This window comes from Panulirus ornatus, chromosome 7 (genome assembly GCF_036320965.1).
Source record: "Panulirus ornatus isolate Po-2019 chromosome 7, ASM3632096v1, whole genome shotgun sequence".
NCBI lineage: Eukaryota > Metazoa > Arthropoda > Malacostraca > Decapoda > Palinuridae > Panulirus > Panulirus ornatus.
Genome location: NC_092230.1, coordinates 2,449,024 through 2,471,712, shown reverse-complemented (window position 1 = coordinate 2,471,712; position 22,689 = coordinate 2,449,024). Strand labels below are relative to the sequence as shown.

Below are 22,689 nucleotides of genomic sequence, written 5' to 3'. Positions count from 1 at the left end.
CTACCTATCTATATAAAAATATCAATCAATAAATGGATATTCTGAGTGTGAGGGGTCAGTTAGCTCCCACGCTCATATGAGTGGACTAACTAAGAAGAAATTTTGCCATCGCATTTCGAGCTCTTGGGGACAGGGTATAAAAAGAGAAGGATGAAAATCAAAATGTCCTTTATTTCTCTTCATATTTACTTACCATTTCCAATAGCCCTGCTTTCATTCACATTTACTCTACACATTCTCTTTTGCATACCCTCCTGAACTAAGAGACCAACCTCTGCAGTTTCTCCTATGAATATAGCATCATCACAGTGTCATCAGCAAACAACAAATGATTCATCTCACAGGTCCCCTACCACTAACTAACTCTCATACCTGCTCCTCTCTCCAAGATCTTTACATTCAACTTTCTTGTCATCCTATCCATAAACTAACTCCAACCTACCAGACATACAACCATCAGAAACCACAATTCCCAAAAAAAACACATGTCAAACTCTTCTGCCAATGATCTGGACATCATCCATCACAACAAACCCCTTTTCAGCATATCCCAAGACCCTTCATACCCACGTTGCAACTATCATAAAGAAAACACCAATGACTTACTACTCATGGCCCTACATACTCTGGACATACAGGCACACACATCACAACATTTTATGAACTATGGTCCCAAACAGTAGATAAAGCCAGCTTTCCAAGTAACGAAGGAGCCTCAAGAAGGAAGACAGTACTCCTGGAACTATACCTGGGGATAGAAGAAATAATTCTACACACATATTCCCAAGGTGTTGTAGAAGATGACTAAGAGAGGCAAGAGCATGGGCCTGTTATCCCTCCTCTTCTTGTATTTCAATTTCTAAAAGATGAAACAGAAGCTAAGGGAGGAGTGCTCATCTTCCTTGAAGACTCTGGCTGGGGTGTCTCAATGGATGCGGATATAACCATGATGAAAAGAAAAAAGTTTGAGGAAAGGAACCTGGATGATCCAGGTCTGAGTAAAATAAAGCTCAAGTGTAATGGGGAAGAATGTTTTGGGAATGCCTTAGGGCTCTGAAACAGATCAATGCAGCAGAGGTGGCGAGATCAAGCTTGATGGAGATGACGATGTCAGTCATGGCAGGGGCAGCCAGGTGGAACATGGCTAAGACAGCAAGGTCAAATACTGGGTGCAACCATTTGGGAGGTCGCATCAGGTACCCAAGGGGGTGGAGGCCGATGACAATGGGTACATAAGCTGGAGTCCTGTTCTGTACTCATTCTGTGATCAAGACTCTGTCGAAACGTTAGAATCAGTATAGTGTTTACCCAATCTGTGTTTCTCTCACTCCACCACATCACCAGATTGTTATGGAATATTCATATGTGTATGTGTATTTGTTTACATGTACATATGTGCATGTCTTTAGTCGTTTTCTATGACAGGTGGGGAATATGGAGACAGAATTCTTTCTCCCCTACTTTACGGATATAGCAGGTTCATATAAAATTTCTATGGCCCTAACCAACAATGGCAAAAGTCTCCACTTATCCCCATCCTTTCCATGCCTCCCTCACATACACCATTTATATACATTCTTCCCCCATTTCTCTCTCTCCAGAACTCTTCCACACAAATTTCCCATGTCACAGGTAGTCAACCTCTCACACCAACCCATACAACTGTATCATCATACACTCTCCTTATAAACATCACATCTAGCATTCTTTCCACATGCCCAAACCAACTCAAAGTATTACATTTCATCCACTTTACCACTCCACAATTCATTCCCTTTGCATTCCCTGCCATACCAAAACTCTCAATCGTACCTTCATCACTTTTTTCATTCCATCTAGTCATAACACGTGCTCCTCTCAAATAAGTATTTCTACAGCCTGGATTCTTGACATCTTCATACACTGTATTCTCTTTATGCAAATATAAAATCACTACAGCCTCTCAGAGCACATAAAGCACATGAATTCCAGTAAGAACTACTTCATGTTACTAACCTTTACACTGTTTGCTTTCTTCATCCCTCACAAATCCTTGACCACATGGTGCAAGATGACGGCATATGAATGATCCATTATTATTGATACATTCCTCTTCGAGGTCACAAGGTGATGACTCACATTCATCGATATCTTCTCAAAGGGAACAGAGCAAAATTAGAGGGGAAATTCTCTTTATGATATCATCCTTAACCATACATACTCATCTCTCATCCAATAATCTATGGGTCAAGGAAGGATCCATTAGTAGTGCCACAGAAAGGCCTGACAGGTAAACTGATAGAAAGCATGCCTAATGTAAAATATTTGGGTGTCACCTTAAAAGAGAAACTACATTTCAGATAGCATGTTGAGAACAAAGCACTATCAAGCCAAGTGATAGGTAGTATGATTCTGAAAGTTTCCCAAACCACTCTTCCCCTTTATATACATATATATATACATATATATATATATATATATATATATGATTGGTTCTCAGTGAATGTAGGTTTGCGGCAGGGGTGTGTGATGTCTCCATGGTTGTTTAATTTGTTTATGGATGGGGTTGTTAGGGAGGTAAATGCAAGAGTTTTGGAAAGAGGGGCAAGTATGAAGTCTGTTGGGGATGAGAGAGCTTGGGAAGTGAGTCAGTTGTTGTTCGCTGATGACACAGCGCTGGTGGCTGATTCATGTGTGAAACTGCAGAAGCTGGTGACTGAGTTTGGAAAAGTGTGTGGAAGAAGAAAGTTAAGAGTAAATGTGAATAAGAGCAAGGTTATTAGGTACAGTAGGGTTGAGGGTCAAGTCAATTGGGAGGTGAGTTTGAATGGAGAAAAACTGGAGGAAGTGAAGTGTTTTAGATATCTGGGAGTGGATCTGGCAGCGGATGGAACCATGGAAGCGGAAGTGGATCATAGGGTGGGGGAGGGGGCGAAAATTCTGGGGGCCTTGAAGAATGTGTGGAAGTTGAGAACATTATCTCGGAAAGCAAAAATGGGTATGTTTGAAGGAATAGTGGTGCCAACAATGTTGTATGGTTGCGAGGCGTGGGCTATGGATAGAGTTGTGCGCAGGAGGATGGATGTGCTGGAAATGAGATGTTTGAGGACAATGTGTGGTGTGAGGTGGTTTGATCGAGTGAGTAACGTAAGGGTAAGAGAGATGTGTGGAAATAAAAAGAGCGTGGTTGAGAGAGCAGAAGAGGGTGTTTTGAAGTGGTTTGGGCACATGGAGAGGATGAGTGAGGAAAGATTGACCAAGAGGATATATGTGTCGGAGGTGGAGGGAACAAGGAGAAGAGGGAGACCAAATTGGAGGTGGAAAGATGGAGTGAAAAAGATTTTGTGTGATCGGGGCCTGAACATGCAGGAGGGTGAAAGGAGGGCAAGGAATAGAGTGAATTGGAGCGATGTGGTATACCGGGGCTGACGTGCTGTCAGTGGATTGAATCAAGGCATGTGAAGCGTCTGGGGTAAACCATGGAAAGCTGTGTAGGTATGTATATTTGCGTGTGTGGACGTATGTATATACATGTGTATGGGGGGGGTTGGGCCATTTCTTTCGTCTGTTTCCTTGCGCTACCTCGCAAACCCGGGAGACAGCGACAAAGTATAAAAAAAAAAAATAAAATATATATATATATATATATATATATATATATATATATATATATATATATATTATGTATATTATCCCTGGGGATAGGGGTGAAAGAATACTTCCCACGTATTCCTCGCATGTCGTAGAAAGCGACTAGAGGGGACGGGAGCAGGGGGCCAGAAATCCTCCCCTCCTTGTATTAACTTTCTAAAATGGGAAACAGAAGAAGGAGTCATGCGGGGAGTGCTCATCCTCCTCGAAGGCTCAGAGTGGGGTGCCTAAATGTGTGTGGATGTAACCAAGATGTGAAAAAAGGAGAGATAGGTAGTATGTTTGAGGAAAGGAACCTGGATGTTTTGGCTCTGAGTGAAACGAAGCTCAAGGGTAAAGGGGAAGAGTGGTTTGAGAATGTCTGGGGAGTAAAGTCAGGGGTTAGTGAGAGGACAAGAGCAAGGGAAGGAGTAGCAATACTCCTGAAACAGGAGTTGTGGGAGTATGTGATAGAGTGTAAGAAAGTAAATTCTCGATTAATATGGGTAAAACTGAAAGTTGATGGAGAGAGGTGGGTGATTATTGGTGCATATGCACCTGGGCATGAGAAGAAAGATCAAGAGAGGCAAGTGTTTTGGGAGCAGCTGAATGAGCGTGTTAGTGGTTTTGATGCACGAGACCGGGTCATAGTGATGGGTGATTTGAATGCAAAGGTGAGTAATGTGGCAGTTGAGGGAATAATTGGTATACATGGGGTGTTCAGTGTTGCAAATGGAAATGGTGAAGAGCTTGTAGATTTATGTGCTGAAAAAGGACTGATGATTGGGAATACCTGGTTTAAAAAGCGAGATATACATAAGTATACTTATGTAAGTAGGAGAGATGGCCAGAGAGCGTTATTGGATTACGTGTTAATTGACAGGCGTGCGAAAGAGAGCCTTTTGGATGTTAATGTGCTGAGAGGTGCAACTGGAGGGATGTCTGATCATTATCTTGTGGAGGCTAAGGTGAAGATTTGTATGGGTTTTCAGAAAAGAAGAGTGAATGTTGGGGTGAAGAGGGTGGTGAGAGTAAGTGAGCTTGAGAAGGAGACCTGTGTGAGGAAGTACCAGGAGAGACTGAGTACAGAATGGAAAAAGGTGAGAACAATGGAAGTAAGGGGAGTGGGGGAGGAATGGGATGTATTTAGGGAATCAGTGATGGATTGCGCAAAAGATGCTTGTGGCATGAGAAGAGTGGGAGGTGGGTTGATTAGAAAGGGTAGTGAGTGGTGGGATGAAGAAGTAAGAGTATTAGTGAAAGAGAAGAGAGAGGCATTTGGACGATTTTTGCAGGGAAAAAATGCAATTGAGTGGGAGATGTATAAAAGAAAGAGACAGGAGGTCAAGAGAAAGGTGCAAGAGGTGAAAAAAAGGGCAAATGAGAGTTGGGGTGAGAGAGTATCATTAAATTTTAGGGAGAATAAAAAGATGTTCTGGAAGGAGGTAAATAAAGTGCGTAAGACAAGGGAGCAAATGAGAACTTCAGTGAAGGGCGCAAATGGGGAGGTGATAACAAGTAGTGGTGATGTGAGAAGGAGATGGAGTGAGTATTTTGAAGGTTTGTTGAATGTGTTTGATGATAGAGTGGCAGATATAGGGTGTTTTGGTCGAGGTGGTGTGCAAAGTGAGAGGGTTAGGGAAAATGATTTGGTAAACAGAGAAGAGGTAGTGAAAGCTTTGCGGAAGATGAAAGCCGGCAAGGCAGCAGGTTTGGATGGTATTGCAGTGGAATTTATTAAAAAAGGGGGTGACTGTATTGTTGACTGGTTGGTAAGGTTATTTAATGTATGTATGACTCATGGTGAGGTGCCTGAGGATTGGCGGAATGCATGCATAGTGCCATTGTACAAAGGCAAAGGGGATAAGAGTGAGTGCTCAAATTACAGAGGTATAAGTTTGTTGAGTATTCCTGGTAAATTATATGGGAGGGTATTGATTGAGAGGGTGAAGGCATGTACAGAGCATCAGATTGGGGAAGAGCAGTGTGGTTTCAGAAGTGGTAGAGGATGTGTGGATCAGGTGTTTGCTTTGAAGAATGTATGTGAGAAATACTTAGAAAAGCAAATGGATTTGTATGTAGCATTTATGGATCTGGAGAAGGCATATGATAGAGTTGATAGAGATGCTCTGTGGAAGGTATTAAGAATATATGGTGTGGGAGGAAAGTTGTTAGAAGCAGTGAAAAGTTTTTATCGAGGATGTAAGGCATGTGTGCGTGTAGGAAGAGAGGAAAGTGATTGGTTCTCAGTGAATGTAGGTTTGCGGCAGGGGTGTGTGATGTCTCCATGGTTGTTTAATTTGTTTATGGATGGGGTTGTTAGGGAGGTAAATGCAAGAGTTTTGGAAAGAGGGGCAAGTATGAAGTCTGTTGGGGATGAGAGAGCTTGGGAAGTGAGTCAGTTGTTGTTCACTGATGATACAGCGCTGGTGGCTGATTCATGTGAGAAACTGCAGAAGCTGGTGACTGAGTTTGGAAAAGTGTGTGGAAGAAGAAAGTTAAGAGTAAATGTGAATAAGAGCAAGGTTATTAGGTACAGTAGGGTTGAGGGTCAAGTCAATTGGGAGGTGAGTTTGAATGGAGAAAAACTGGAGGAAGTGAAGTGTTTTAGATATCTGGGAGTGGATCTGGCAGCGGATGGAACCATGGAAGCGGAAGTGAATCATAGGGTGGGGGAGGGGGCGAAAATCCTGGGGGCCTTGAAGAATGTGTGGAAGTCGAGAACATTATCTCGGAAAGCAAAAATGGGTATGTTTGAAGGAATAGTGGTTCCAACAATGTTGTATGGTTGCGAGGCGTGGGCTATGGATAGAGTTGTGCGCAGGAGGATGGATGTGCTGGAAATGAGATGTTTGAGGACAATGTGTGGTGTGAGGTGGTTTGATCGAGTGAGTAACGTAAGGGTAAGAGAGATGTGTGGAAATAAAAAGAGCGTGGTTGAGAGAGCAGAAGAGGGTGTTTTGAAGTGGTTTGGGCACATGGAGAGGATGAGTGAGGAAAGATTGACCAAGAGGATATATGTGTCGGAGGTGGAGGGAACAAGGAGAAGAGGGAGACCAAATTGGAGGTGGAAAGATGGAGTGAAAAGATTTTGTGTGATCGGGGCCTGAACATGCAGGAGGGTGAAAGGAGGGCAAGGAATAGAGTGAATTGGAGCGATGTGGTATACCGGGGTTGACGTGCTGTCAGTGGATTGAAGCAGGGCATGGAAAGCTGTGTAGGTATGTATATTTGCATGTGTGGACGTATGTATATACATGTGTATGGGGGGGGGTTGGGCCATTTCTTTCGTCTGTTTCCTTGCACTACCTCGCAAATGCGGGAGACAGCGACAAAGTATAAAAAAAATATATATATATATATATATATATATATATATATATATATATATATATATATATATCCTTGGGGATAGGGGAGAAAGAATACTTCCCACGTATTCCCTGTGTGTCGTAGAAGGCGACTAAAAGGGAAGGGAGCGGGGGGCTGGAAATCCTCCCCTCTTGTTTTTTTTTTTTCCCAAAGAAAGAACAGAGAAGGGGGCCAGATGAGGATATTCCCTCAAAGGCCCAGTCCTCTGTTCTTAACGCTACCTAGCTAATGCGGGAAATGGCGAATAGTATGAAAGAAATATATATATATATATATATATATATATATATATATATTTTTTTTTTTTTTTATACTTTGTCGCTGTCTCCCGCGTTTGCAAGGTAGCGCAAGGAAACAGACGAAAGAAATGGCCCAACCCACCCCCATACACATGTATATACATATGTCCACACACACAAATATACATACCTACACAGCTTTCCATGGTTTACCCCAGACGCTTCACATGCCTTGATTCAATCCACTGACAGCACATCAACCCCGGTATACCACATCGCTCTAATTCACTCTATTCCTTGCCCTTCTTTCACCCTCCTGCATGTTCAGGCCCCGATCACACAAAATCTTTTTCACTCCATCTTTCCACCTCCAATTTGGTCTCCCTCTTCTCCTCGTTCCCTCCACCTCCGACACATAAATCCTCTTGGTCAATCTTTCCTCACTCATTCTCTCCATGTGCCCAAACCATTTCAAAACACCCTCTTCTGCTCTCTCAACCACGCTCTTTTTATTTCCACACATCTCTCTTACCCTTACGTTACTTACTCGATCAAACCACCTCACACCACACATTGTCCTCAAACATCTCATTTCCAGCACATCCATCCTCCTGCGCACAACTCTATCCATAGCCCACGCCTCGCAACCATACAACATTGTTGGAACCACTATTCCTTCAAACATATATATTGGAAAGGATCACAATTTTGTGCGTGATCAAGAGAGAAATATAACAGTCAGTTGATATACAACAAAGAGACGCAGCTTGGAATCGCATGTTTACCAAATGGCGTCCTAGCTACGTCTCTTCGTTGTATATCAAGTGACTGTTATAGTTCTCTCTTGTGTCTCCCCTGATGATGTGATTATTACAAGAAAGTGCACTTGGGAACTTATCGTGTTTCATTTTCCCCCGTGGACTCTTAAGAATGGCCCAACCCACCCACATACACATGTATATACATACATGTCCATACATTCACATATACGTACCTATACATCTCAACGTATCCATATATATACACACACAGACATATACATATACACACATGTACAGAATTCATACTGTCTGCCCTTATTCATTCCCGTTGCCACCCTGCCACACATGAAATGACAACCCCCTTCCCCCGCATGTGCGCAAGGTAGCACTAGAAAAAGACAACAAAGGCCTCATTCGTTCACACTCAGTCTCTAGCTGTCATGTATAATGCACCGAAACCACAGCTCCCTTTCCACATCTGTTCCCTCCACCTCTGACACATATATCATCTTTGTCAATCTTTCCTCACTCATTCTCTCCATATTTCCAAACCATTTCAACACATCCTCTTCTGCTATCTCAACCATACTCTTTTTATTTCAACACACCTCTCTTACCCTTACATTACTTATTCGATCAAACCACTTCCCGACACATACTGTCCTCAAACATTTCATTTCCAATACATCCACCCTCCTCCATACAACCCTATCTATGGCCCATGCCTTGCAACCATATAGCATTTTTGGAACTATTATTCCTTCAAACACATCCATTTTTACTCTCTGAGATAATGTTCTCTCCTTCCAAACATTCTTCATATCTATGCAAGCAGCAATGTTGAATACTGCTGCATTGTTTGGTCACCAGCATATTAAGAGAGAATTCAGATGCACTTCATAAGTAAAATCAAGGGGACAGAACATATGGACTGCTATAATGAAATGCTAAAAGAACTGCAAATATATAGCCTAGAAAGATGAAGAGAAAGATAGATGATAAACTAAGGAAGGCAAAAAAATTAAAGTATAAAAGACTTTGTGTTCAACCTGAAAACCTCTCAACATGGAAAATACAGTTCTGTTAAGTTTTCAAGAATACCATGGAACAAACTGAAAATATATGACAACCCATCCAGGAGGCTGAAACAATAGTTCATGTGGTGCTCAGAGAAATAAGAAACACACATGGAAGAGCTACAGAAACACTCAAAAGGAAACTTGAAATCAATCCCAGATGAACAAAGTCAACTAACCTTGAAATGAGCTTCTAGCCATAAAGAATTTTATCTTGTATCAAGTATGCAATTTTACAACAAAGAAATCTCATCTTAATATGTAATGTTGGTGGCAGCTAAGAAGAACAGTTTTAGTGCAAGCCCTGCCTTTGGCTAAACCTCGTTGTAGGTACCCTCTCTCAGTGTAATGCTACAAGAAATAAGAAACATGCATGGATAAACTACAGAAACATTTAATAGAAAACTAAGCATATGGTTGAAATCAATCCTAGGTGAACCAACTGCACTGGCCATTAAAAATAACAGTATTATACATAAAGCAAGATGTGCCTGCTTAGCACTTTCCTGCCATTTTGGCTAAATCTTGTTATAGGTTCTTGTAGGCTCTCTCTCTCTCTAGCAAAGCAGCAAGTGTGTGAAATGTACAGGTAAGATCAGATGGGTATATCTATTTATCTATTTATTATACTTTGTCGCTGTCTCCCGCATTAGCAAGGTAGCGCAAGGAAACAGACGAAAGAATGGCCCACCCTACCCACTTCTTTGATACATAAATACAGTAATCCACAAACACCATGTTAGAATAGTAAGAGTAAACAGTGTATATATACAAAAGTTGAAAAAAGTACAATGTGGCATACTAGAACTACTGCCAGTTACACTCAATACCCAAAAGAGGAAATAAACAAAGCTAGGCAGAAACAGAAGAGGAAGCAGTGATAATTTTTTTTGAATATCAATAACAACCCTTTGATGAACACATATCTTAAGATGTCGAGTGAGAGGCAAAAAGAAAGAACTAATGAGATAATCCATCACTGGCAAATGCTGCAAAAGACAAAGGCACTCTATAAACTTGTGACATTACAATCCAGGGTATAAGCAAAGCTATCACATGTATGACAATCTGAAAGATGGAAGTAAAAACCTATAAGAAACTTTTTAAGCTAAAAGAGCAATAAGACTTCTAGACAACAAAGCAAACATACTAAAAGAGAGAATGAGGAACAAAAGATGGGTAGCTGGAATGCTGATAAGAAAATCAGAGGTAACCAATAAATGTGGTAACTGTAATATGTTGTACACTATGAACAGATTAATGCAACCCACTATCAAATGTATAAAATGCTATACATCAATGCATGACTGTCTTAAAAGTTGACAGATGAAATGTGAGATTAGTAAGTCTTCAAGAATTAATCACTTACAGGGGAGATAAAACCCATAAATGAGAAAGAATTTGAAAGTAAGATGATGAGAAAGAGGAAGAGTAAGGAATTAATGCAATTATTATATATGATAACAGTAAAACAAATACAGTCAGGAGTCAACCACAGATATTTCAAGACAGTCAGCATAGCACATTTAAGGTAGGAAGTGGGGGTACGATAAATAAAGTGATAGTATCAGCACAAGACAAGGTTGAAAACAGAGGCAAAAGATGAAGAAAGTGTTAGATGGAAAGGGCAGAATACATATAATGGAGAAAGCACTACCCTGCAAAAAGTGCAAATTTGACAATGCATGCAAAAACACATACCCAAACCTGTGTAAAAGAATGTATACCACGGAAGCTTTAGTGCAAAAGGCATATACAAAATTACTGTGATATCACGCATTACATAAAATGCAGGCATTTTAACTGAGACTACACAGGATAACAAATGCAGATTCTTACATCCAACTGTAATGATGAAGATAAGGAAGAACTATGCACAAGAGGGAATAAACAAAGAAAAACATTAAAAAACAAAGGAGTTTACTTATGCAAATATTCATGACAGGTAAAAAGGAATGTGGTAGCAGCACTGCAATGCTTGTTATGTACATCCTCTCAGGTCCAAATCACTGCCTTTTTCCCATGCTTTCATCACATGAGGGTTGCTGACATTTGACCCCATTTCCACACCTTCATTTTCTCATAAGCAACAGTGGACAACATTTAATTCCCATATACATCTCTTTCTTTTCCTGTTTTTTCTTTTCACTATTTCAAACTTGATGGCAATACAGCCATCAAGTATTTCTCCGGTGCTGATTTAGAGCAGTGCTGCCAGTCAGGAGGGGTTCAGTGCATCCCAGGGTCCACCTGACTGCCATCATGTAGCTGCAATCCATCCCACTTCCATAGATATAGTTCTTAGACCTAGCTTTTTTCCATCCATTTCTGTTACATTTGCACTCTTAATTCTAATCCTTCTGTTGAAAATCACCTCTCTACCCCTTCCCCACATCATCACTCTGAAATCAAGCTTTACAAAGCTGCTTCTCCTTTGCACAATCAGATTCCCAACTACAATCTCTATCATCATTTCCACTCAAAGGATAGAGTTTGTGTCTACTGTAGTATAAAAACACCTATTGCTTGCTTTGTGGACCTTGAGTCCCCTCAGTTTGATGCCATCTCATTCAAAATCCCTCTACTCTCTAATACCTTGCTTTTGTGTTTTGTCATTTCACTCCAATTTTCCAACTATGTACAGCTTAGATAACTTAACTCCAAGATTTTTAAAGGTCAGGAGACAGCTGATACACCCCATAACAAAAATATTCAACAAATCTATTGGATGGTCAGGTGCCAAAGGGACTGGAAACAAACAAATGTTACTCCTTTATATAAAAAGGGAGAAAAAAAGGTATGCCTTGAACAACAGTCTAATTAGCCTTATGTCAGTGTTAAGTAAAATGATGAAAAAAAATAATATGAGATAAAACTGTAACATTTCTAGAACACAAAATTATAACAGACAACCAACACCGTTTTTGCTATAGAAGATCCTGCCTGACGAATTTGCTGGAATTTTTAAAGTTATTTATCAGAATTGGGATGAAAATTTACCATCTGATGTAGTATATTTAGATTTCCAAAAGGCTTTTGATAAAGTACCTCACAAGAGACTTTTCCATAAACTCCAAGAACGATGAATCAGTGAAGAGCTCTGTACACGGATCAGAGACAGGCTTACCGGGAGAAAGTAGTGTGTAGTACTAAACAATGAAGCCTCAAATTGGCTAGACATAATGAGTAGTGTGCCACACGGATCAAACCTAGGCCTAATTCTTTTCATAATATACATTACTGACCTAGAATTTGGTCTCATATCTAAGAACTCCAAATTTGCTGATGATACTAAACTAGGAGGTAGCACTGTAAACCAGTGGGACCTTGAAATAATTCAAAGAGATCTTAACTTACTAACAGAGTGGTCAGACAGATAGCAAATGAAGTTTGATGTAGACAAGTGTAAAGTTATGCACTTTGGAAACAAGAATATACATTATGATTACAAACTATTCAAAAGCTCTCTAACTAAAGAAAACGAAGAAAAGGACCTCGGAGTTGTCATTAGCAACAATTTGAAATACACTAAACAGTGTCAAGCAGCAAGTAAAAAAAAGGCAACCAAATGTTAGATTTCATAGTCAGGAACACAGATTACAAAATACCAGAAACAATTCTCACACTTTATAATTCTCTAGTAAGACCACATCTCGAATATGCCGTCCAGTTTTGGTCCAAAACAACAAAAAAGAAAAGGAAAAATTAGAGCAAGTACAAAGATGTGCAACAAAATTGATCTCATCCCTTAGAAATCTGGCATACAAAAAGAGGCAAAAATGATTGGATCTCTTCTCCCTTAAAAAATGTAGACTTCGTAGTGACTTAATCCAAGAGTTAAAAATTCTGAACAAGTTCGATAAAGTAAACCACAAACAGCTTTTCAAAATACAAGAAAATGTTGTTACTTGGACAATTGGAATAAAACTCAAAGTTGAAAGATGTAGTATGGACATGGGAAAAGCTTCTTTTCCCATAGGTGTGCTGAGCACTATAATAAGTTACTGTCAGATGTAGTGAATGCTAAAACTATTTATACCTTCAAAAGTCGTTTAGACAAATATCATATAAATTCAGGTATACTCTGAGAAAAATGCAAGAAATTAATGCATACATGACAACAGTAAAAGGGACACTAGAAGGCTAATGTGTAGCAGTGGGGAGTCGGTGATACCTTAAAAACTAATGAGTAGAATTACAGTTTCTTTCAGTCAAGTCATATGTTATTCTTTTCTTTTTTTTCAGGCAACCCAGTTGAGGATAATCAGGCCTGTTGCCTGTTTTTCTCATTTAAACTCATGTAAACTATTTGATGAATCTACTTCCTGCCATGAAGCTCTGCTTTCTTCACATCAATGACCTGAGATGCTCTATACAAGGGATTTCAATGTACATCAAAAAGATTGGTTTAGCTCTCACAGGGACAATCCTGGTAGATTGAGGCTTTTTCTCTCCTTAACGATTTGGTACCATTAATGAAACATCATAACCAAGTTTCTGACTGATCATGACCACTTCTCTAACATACACACAACCTACTTTTTCTGCACCATTAGGATCCTCTGACCACAATCTTATTTCTGTTAATTCTGATTGGGCATGCCTATCCTCTATCTCCCTTTCAAAATGCCAACTTTGGCACTTTTGGAGTACCTAGTGGTTATCCCTGAATAGCTTCTTTATTGACTTTCTCAGGGATGGGTATTGCCTCTCTGGTCAGGATGCCTAATGCACTGAACACAGAGCAGAGGTTTTCTTGACTAAGATGGAGTCATACATTCCATCTTTAAACTCTCTTTTCCTCAATCACGCTTTGATCACTCCTGCTCTAATACCTGTTGCATCAGGGACAGTGCTTACATGAAACTCTCCCCTTTTCCTGAAACCCACTCCACTTTCATTTCAGTTTGGAATCATTGCAAAGCTATTCTCAGGGCAGCCAAGTGCACTTTCATAAAAAGACAGTGTGCTGACCTGACTTTTACCAACAAACCTTTTGGGTCCTTAACCAAAAGCATCTCCAACAACTTTTATAATTTAACCTTTCCTCCTCTTTTCTAACCTGATCTATTTACTGCTGGCTCTCCAAATGATAAAACCACTCTTTCTGATACCTTGATTTCCTTTAACTCAACTTTGGATAATTCAGCCTCCAATCCTTCGCATATCTCCTCCCACTGAACCTACTCTATCTCCTATACTCTCCTCCAGGAGAGTCTTCAGAATAATCTTCAAATTTCAAGTAGACATGGTGCATGACTCAGATGGCATACTTCTGAGTCCTAAGGGAGTGTGCCTTTGAAGTAGCACCAATCCTTGCTCTCTTATCTTACATCTATCTAAGAGCACAAACTTGCCCTTCCACTTGGAAGCATACCCTAGTGCAGCCTATCCCTAAAAAAAAGAAACTGCTCTAACTCCTTCATGTACTGAACAATTGTTCTCACTTCTGTTATCTCCAAAGTCTCCTAAACTCTCACTTTATTAAACACCTAAAATTCCATTCCCTCCTTTCAGATTATCAGTATGGATCTTGCAGTACTAGGTCTATTGGCGATCTTCTGTTCTATGTGACACTTCTAGTCCTCCCCTCTCACGGAATTTGGTGAAATTTTTGTCATAGCCCTCAACATCTCAAAGGCATCTAAGAGGGTGTGACTTAAATCCTTGCTTTCTGAACTTACTCTCTTTGGTTTCACTGCTTCTCTCTGTTCTGCAGAGAATAAAAGGTATGACACTGGAGTTCCATCTCCATGGTCCCATCTTCTGGTTTCACATATTTTGTAGTTCCCTCATACTCATATCTAGGTTTCTCTCTGGTTGATCTATCTTTGCAGATACTGATGAATAAACCTTTCCACCTTTCCCTATCAACAGCAGTCCTTTAGCTCCTATTTTGTCTCCTACATTAATCTTCCTTTACATCAATATTTCCTTTCTTTAAAAGATAACCATACACACTAATGTGATGATGATACAAAACTGCATTTCTCCACTTCCATCAAATGTGCTCCATCCTCTCTCACTCAATCTGCATCTTGTCTTGACACAACTTCCTCTGTAAACTCAGACTTGGTTAAGTTTGATGTCCCTAAAATGCAATTTCAGCCCATCCCTCACTCTAAAACCCCTCACAACTTTTCTATTCCTTTAAATGGATCTGCAATTCCACCATCAAACACAATGAAAACACTGTATCGCTGTAACATTTCAGCTGTCTTGGAAACCTAACATTACATGATGCGTAAATTCTTGTTCTAAACACTTGTACGATTCATACAAACAATTAATCCATCCTTATTTGGAATGCTCTTCTAGGGAGATTTTAACTTTATATATTTAGTAAAGAGTTGAGTCTTAATAATTTTCTCAGTCTAACCTCACAACTTGACCCACTTGCTCTATACCTCAGTTTTGATTTACTTTCCCTGTTCTACAGGTATTACTTTGGCTTTTACCTCCAGGAGCTGGCTGTTTGTATGCTATTAGCCAGATCAAGTATTACACAACAAAGCAATTGCATCACATGACTGCTATAAAGCTGTTTGCAATTCAAGGGTGGGCCATTTTGATAACTGTATCTTTCCCTACACCTTGGAGTTTCTCTCATGTTTTCTCAAACACTTATGACCTGGTCCTCTTTAAAAGACAGGTTGCCCATTTTCTTCAAAGTTCTTAAAAGTACTTCTCTTTTCTCCTTTCTCCTTCTCATTAACCCTCTTCACATTCACATTACAGCTTTGCCTTGAGGTAGACTTTCAGTCCGTGACTGGAGCCACCAACATAATAGAAGTTCCATTACCAGAATCTTGAGTCAAATAAAGTAAACACCATGTTATCTGACCCAAATGGGACACAAAGATGGTAAGACAATTAAAAATGTCCAATACTGGATGATATCAGTTATTACTATCATAAGAAGACATTTTGCAAAGATTCTATCGTCATTAATATTACAATCAGCAGGAAAGGTCAATACAACTTATCAACAACAATCAAGCAAGTTAATCATCCCAGATGACAAACTCATCAACAAAAGTAAGATCATCAAAAAAATTAATCAAAATAGTTTACACAAGAGAAGTCAGAGAACTGGATCTATCAGTTATGTTGAACTTACATAACAAATTGTTTATTGTACTTTTCAATTGTGGGTAAGTCACTAGAAATACTGAAGAAAGTATGTGAAATCATTTGTTTTGGATTTTCAAAAAGTTCTCATATTTTTTAAGAAGTAAATATATTCTCAAGTCCAATCTTCCAAATCCCAGTAACTCCCACAATCTGGTACTTGCAAAGGAATAGTTACTCAGCAAAATGGCACATTCCAATTGCAAGCAATAAGGTTAGAAACTGTATTTTCATTAGTTTTTGAAGATACAGCATCTCAGAATAAAAAAGATAAAAAAAGTTGTGGGAGGATTTACCTATCTCACAAAACTATGGTGCGCATGTTTGCTGAATTCAACATTGTCTGGGGTGATGCACTGGCATCTCCACATCACCACACTCCAGTGTGTGCTCTGTTCTGAATTGCTAAGCATACCCAGGTAGAATATTTTCACTCCCTTCATTATGTCCCTTTCCTAATGCTCCCAAGCCTAAACAGTTTTGATGATTCTCCAAACACATCAATAACAGCTCTCACAATGGATGAAACACAAAAACTACCTCCTGCCTATCTTGGGGCATGCAAGACTTACCTTACTCAACAGAGTTAAGTCAAAAACGATCTGATTTATAAACTCTCTCTACTAACTTCAAAACTTGACTTTCTTGCCCTACACTGCAATGATGGTTCACTTTTGCAGGTATTACTCTGGTTTTTGCTCTTGAAAGCTGGCTGCTTGTGTGCCCCCACCACTTGGTAGACCATGCAATACTCAACAAGCTGCTGCTTCACATGATAACTATGTGGCCATTGGCAACTCATGAGTGGGCCATTTTGATAACTGTTTCTTTTTCTACATCTTGAAGTTTTGGAGCTCACTACCTTCTCATTCTTTCCCAATAACTATGACCTGGCACATTTGAAAAGACAGGATTTTCACTTCCTCTAAAATTTGTAAATGCTTTCCTGTGTCTCATCTTTTTCCCTTTCATAATCCTTTCTATATTTCAAATAAGGCCTGGCCTCGGTGTAGACTTTTGTCTGTGACTGGAGCCTTCAACGTAAAAAAAAAAATCCCATTTCTTCCGAGGCATACAGGACCTACCTTCTGCCTCTCTTGGGGCATGCAAGACCTAACTCCTGCCTCTCTTGGGGCATGCTAGATCTACCTCCTGCCTCTCTTGAGGCATCAATCTCATAACAGTATGACACTCATGTTTACTCACTCTCAGTCACTCTCTGCACTTCAACTTCAATTCTATCACTTATTACTACCTTAGTTTGCATCTTTCTTTTGGGAATGGAAATAAAGAAAAAATTTTGGCATTTAAAGTAACTACAATTATAATGCTGCTTTAAAGAGATAGACATCCACATAAAAAATAAAACTCCACAGATTGTTATTATCTAATCAATATGCTATCAGGTCCCCTTGGCAGTATTACAACTAATAATCCATAAACTTATATAATCTAGCAACTGCATGGCCCTGACGATGCTTGATCTAAGGCACTACAGTGCACTATTGTCACAGACTACAACTGGTCAGCTTCTAAAAATGCAAAATGGCAATGGTAACCCTTGACAGTTCTTCTGGCAGGAAAAATGAGTAATTTCTTTTAAGCTTTGACAGTCTATTATCATACATCCAGATAATAACATTAATACATGTGGCAGCATCAAATACTTCAGGCATTCTTACCTTGACAGATATTGGTTTCAGAGTCCCTCTGGTACCCCTGGATACATGGAAGCCAAGAGCAAATATATGATCCGTAGGTATTCTGGCAGAGCTGCCCTTGCTCACACACTTGATCCCGACATTCATTAATATCTGATGAAGAGCAGTCATGATACGTTATGAAACTGATAGTGTGTAGCTTTTTTTAATGTTAAAGCTTCAGTAACTGATGAAAGCCCTCAAAAGGCTTTAAAAGAGAATTAAAATAATCTATGAGTTTAAGCAGATGCAAAAAAATGGCCTTTTAAAAGAAGGCAGGTCATGGCCATAAAGAATAACATGAAAAGATAAGTAGTCTGAAAGTTCTAAAATGAAAGGAAAGAAAAGACATCACAGCTGCTCACCCTTTAGCTGCCAAATGCCACATAATAATCATTAGATTATCAGCAAGAGTTATGCTGTCTAATTCATGGAACAAGCATGCATAGACCCAGTTTTCAGCAGAAGACACTGAAGTACAATCTAAAAAAGAGAGAAAGAGAACCAACAATGAGGCACTGGAAAGTGGGTCAAGCTCTGAGGTTAGGTTGGTAGAGTTCATATGATAGACAGGTTCACACCTGATTGTTCAGTGTGTATATAAAGATAGAGCTGCTCTTGATGTGAGAATAGCATGCCATAAGAAAACACATTTGTCCTTTGCATTAACAGAACAACTACTCAGAACTTCCAGTATCTGAAGAAGACTCAAGTGTAAGTGGGGTTTTGATCACAGATTAAATGTGACAATGATGCCAAGCATGTTTACTGGCAACATGGTGGAATTGCATAAGTATTAAAGGAGATGGAAAAGACGTGAGGAGTTTTGGAGAGAGAAAACACAAGGACATTAGATTCTAGAGGTGTTTAACTAAGTAATATTTGCATAGCTGGGAAATCCTCTTCAAATCTAAGTTTACAGAGAATATAGGAACAGAATGAAAGGTAGATCAAGCAAGTGAAGATGGAGCAAACTTAGCAGAAGTAGAAAATTTCCATTTAGAAATGACAGCATGTGAATGCACTTGCTTATTAGTTAAAGATGTACTACTTGATAAAAAGAAAGAACGTGAAACACATGACTGAACTCTAATGAATACTGCTGATAAGGAAAAAGGGATAAATTAATCTATCAACAAAAATAGAAATATACAAATCAGATGGGAGAAAACAAAGATAAGGAAAAGGACCAAAAGAAGAGAATTTCAACATCAGACCCTTTTTTGATGTCATGGGCTATAGAGTACAAAACCCCACAGTCTCTAAGAGACTATGGGGTTAGTAATACAGGAGAGGCTATCACCAGAAGAATTAGCACTGGAAAACCATATTAATTGTCAGAAATATGAACAAGATTCTGAGGAAGAGAAACCTTTACAATCCTACACACTCATCATGTACCTGGAACAAGTCTTTTGCATGTATGAGATATTTCCTAATGTTTCCTCTCTACTCCAAGTATCCTTGAGTGGCCATTAACCACACAGTATAGAGATAACACATGTCATGAGCAGTAATAATTCCTCTGGAATTTCACATCTCTCAGTTACCCTCCAAGCACCATGGTGGAAGTAAAAATAATAATGATACCACCAACAATAATGAAAGGTTTACTGAATTTAGGCATCCTATTTATCTGAAAACACACATTTGAGACACGTACAGATATTACAGAATGAGAAGGTCATAACTGTAACAAGTTAACTAATCAACGTAGGGCTGGATACTTCCATGATCTGGACTCCCATGGTGTAGCAGGTTAACATTTCAGACTGTGATGCATTCAAGGACTGCCCAGGGTCGAATGCAAGGATTTAAATCCTGTTCACGGCAGTCAGTCCACAGTCAACCCAGCTGTTCATCCATCCCTAGGGGTTGGTTGATAAAACGGGTACCTGGCTCAGGCTACGGTATATATATATATATATATATATATATATATATATATATATATATATATATATATATATATATATATATATATATATATATATATATATCTTTCTTTCTTTCAAACTATTCGCCATTTCCCGCATTAGCAAGGTAGCGTTAAGAACAGAGGACTGGGCCTTTGAGGGACTACCCTCACCTGGCCCAATTCTCTGTTCCTTCTTTTGGAAAATCAAAAAAAAAAAAAAAAAAACGAGAGGGGAGGATTTCCAGCCCCCCGCTCCCTCCCCTTTTAGTCGCCTTCTACGACACGCAGGGAATACGTGGGAAGTATTCTTTCTCCCCTATCCCCAGGGATATATATATATATATATATATATATATATATATATATATATATATATATATATATATATATAGGCATGTGTACGTGTAGGAAGAGAGGAAAGTGATTGGTTCTCAGTGAATGTAGGTTTGCGGCAGGGGTGTGTGATGTCTCCATGGTTGTTTAATTTGTTTATGGATGGGGTTGTTAGGGAGGTAAATGCAAGAGTTTTGGAAAGAGGGGCAAGTATGAAGTCTGTTGGGGATGAGAGAGCTTGGGAAGTGAGTCAGTTGTTGTTCGCTGATGATACAGCGCTGGTGGCTGATTCATGTGAGAAACTGCAGAAGCTGGTGACTGAGTTTGGTAAAGTGTGTGAAAGAAGAAAGTTAAGAGTAAATGTGAATAAGAGCAAGGTTATTAGGTACAGTAGGGTTGAGGGTCAAGTCAATTGGGAGGTAAGTTTGAATGGAGAAAAACTGGAGGAAGTAAAGTGTTTTAGATATCTGGGAGTGGATCTGGCAGCGGATGGAACCATGGAAGCGGAAGTGAATCATAGGGTGGGGGAGGGGGCGAAAATCCTGGGAGCCTTGAAGAATGTGTGGAAGTCGAGAACATTATCTCGGAAAGCAAAAATGGGTATGTTTGAAGGAATAGTGGTTCCAACAATGTTGTATGGTTGCGAGGCGTGGGCTATGAATAGAGTTGTGTGCAGGAGGATGGATGTGCTGGAAATGAGATGTTTGAGGACAATGTGTGGTGTGAGGTGGTTTGATCGAGTAAGTAACGTAAGGGTAAGAGAGATGTGTGGAAATAAAAAGAGCGTGGTTGAGAGAGCAGAAGAGGGTGTTTTGAAGTGGTTTGGGCACATGGAGAGAATGAGTGAGGAAAGATTGACCAAGAGGATATATGTGTCGGAGGTGGAGGGAACGAGGAGAAGTTGGAGACCAAATTGGAGGTGGAAAGATGGAGTGAAAAAGATTTTGTGTGATCGGGGCCTGAACATGCAGGAGGGTGAAAGGAGGGCAAGGAATAGAGTGAATTGGAGCGATGTGGTATACCGGGGTTGACGTGCTGTCAGTGGATTGAATCAAGGCATGTGAAGCGTCTGGGGTAAACCATGGAAAGCTGTGTAGGTATGTATATTTGCGTGCGTGGACGTATGTATATACATGTGTATGGGGGGGGGTTGGGCCATTTCTTTCGTCTGTTTCCTTGCGCTACCTCGCAAACACGGGAGACAGCGACAAAGTATAATAAAAAAAAAAAAAATATATATATATATATATATATATATATATATACATGTGCGAGGAAGTACCAGGAGAGACTGAGTACAGAATGGAAAAAGGTGAGAACAATGGAAGTAAGGGGAGTGGGGGAGGAATGGGATGTATTTAGGGAATCAGTAATGGATTGCACAAAAGATGCTTGTGGCATGAGAAGAGTGGGAGGAGGGTTGATTAGAAAGGGTAGTGAGTGGTGGGATGAAGAAGTAAGATTATTAGTGAAAGAGAAGAGAGAGGCATTTGGACGATTTTTGCAGGGAAAAAATGCATTTGAGTGGGAGATGTATAAAAGAAAGAGACAGGAGGTCAAGAGAAAGGTGCAAGAGGTGAAAAAGAGGGCAAATGAGAGTTGGGGTGAGAGAGTATCATTAATTTTTAGGGAGAATAAAAAGATGTTCTGGAAGGAGGTAAATAAAGTGCGTAAGACAAGGGAGCAAATGGGAACTTCAGTGAAGGGTGCAAATGGGGAGGTGATAACAAGTAGTGGTGATGTGAGAAGGAGATGGAGTGAGTATTTTGAAGGTTTGTTGAATGTGTTTGATGACAGAGTGGCAGATATATTGTGTTTTGGTCGAGGTGGTGTGCAAAGTGAGAGGGTTAGGGAGGATGATTTGGTAAACAGAGAAGAGGTAGTAAAAGCTTTGCGGAAGATGAAAGCCGGCAAGCCAGCAGGTTTGGATGGTATTGCAGTGGAATTTATTAAAAAAGGGGGTGACTGTATTATTGACTGGTTGTTAAGGTTATTTAATGTATGTATGACTCATGGTGAGATGCCTGAGGATTGGCGGAATGCGTGCATAGTGCCATTGTACAAAGGCAAAGGGGATAAGAGTGAGTGCTCAAATTACAGAGGTATAAGTTTGTTGAGTATTCCTGGTAAATTATATGGGAGGTTATTGATTGAGAGGGTGAAGGCATGTACAGAGCATCAGATTGGGGAAGAGCAGTGTGGTTTCAGAAGTGGTAGAGGATGTGTGGATCAGGTGTTTGCTTTGAAGAATGTATGTGAGAAATACTTAGAAAAGCAAATGGATTTGTATGTAGCATTTATGGATCTGGAGAAGGTATATGATAGAGTTGATAGAGATGCTCTGTGGAAGGTATTAAGAATATATGGTGTGGGAGGCAAGTTGTTAGAAGCAGTGAAAAGTTTTTATCGAGGATGTAAGGCATGTGTGCGTGTAGGAAGTGAGGAAAGTGATTGGTTCTCAGTGAATGTAGGTTTGCGGCAGGGGTGTGTGATGTCTCCATGGTTGTTTAATTTGTTTATGGATGGGGTTGTTAGGGAGGTGAATGCAAG

General features: G+C 39.8%; 1 protein-coding gene across 1 annotated transcript in view; it reads right to left on the bottom strand.

Moving 5' to 3' along the window:
• Positions 1–22,689, bottom strand: part of LOC139749652 (uncharacterized) — a 239,300-nt gene that overhangs the window by 98,429 nt on the left and 118,182 nt on the right. The window contains exons 16-17 of the mRNA XM_071663822.1: positions 17,871–18,002; positions 1,996–2,130 (exon numbers count right to left, since the gene is read on the bottom strand). Coding sequence (XP_071519923.1) covers positions 1,996–2,130; positions 17,871–18,002 — 267 coding nt within the window. The remainder of the gene's footprint in view (positions 1–1,995; positions 2,131–17,870; positions 18,003–22,689) is intronic.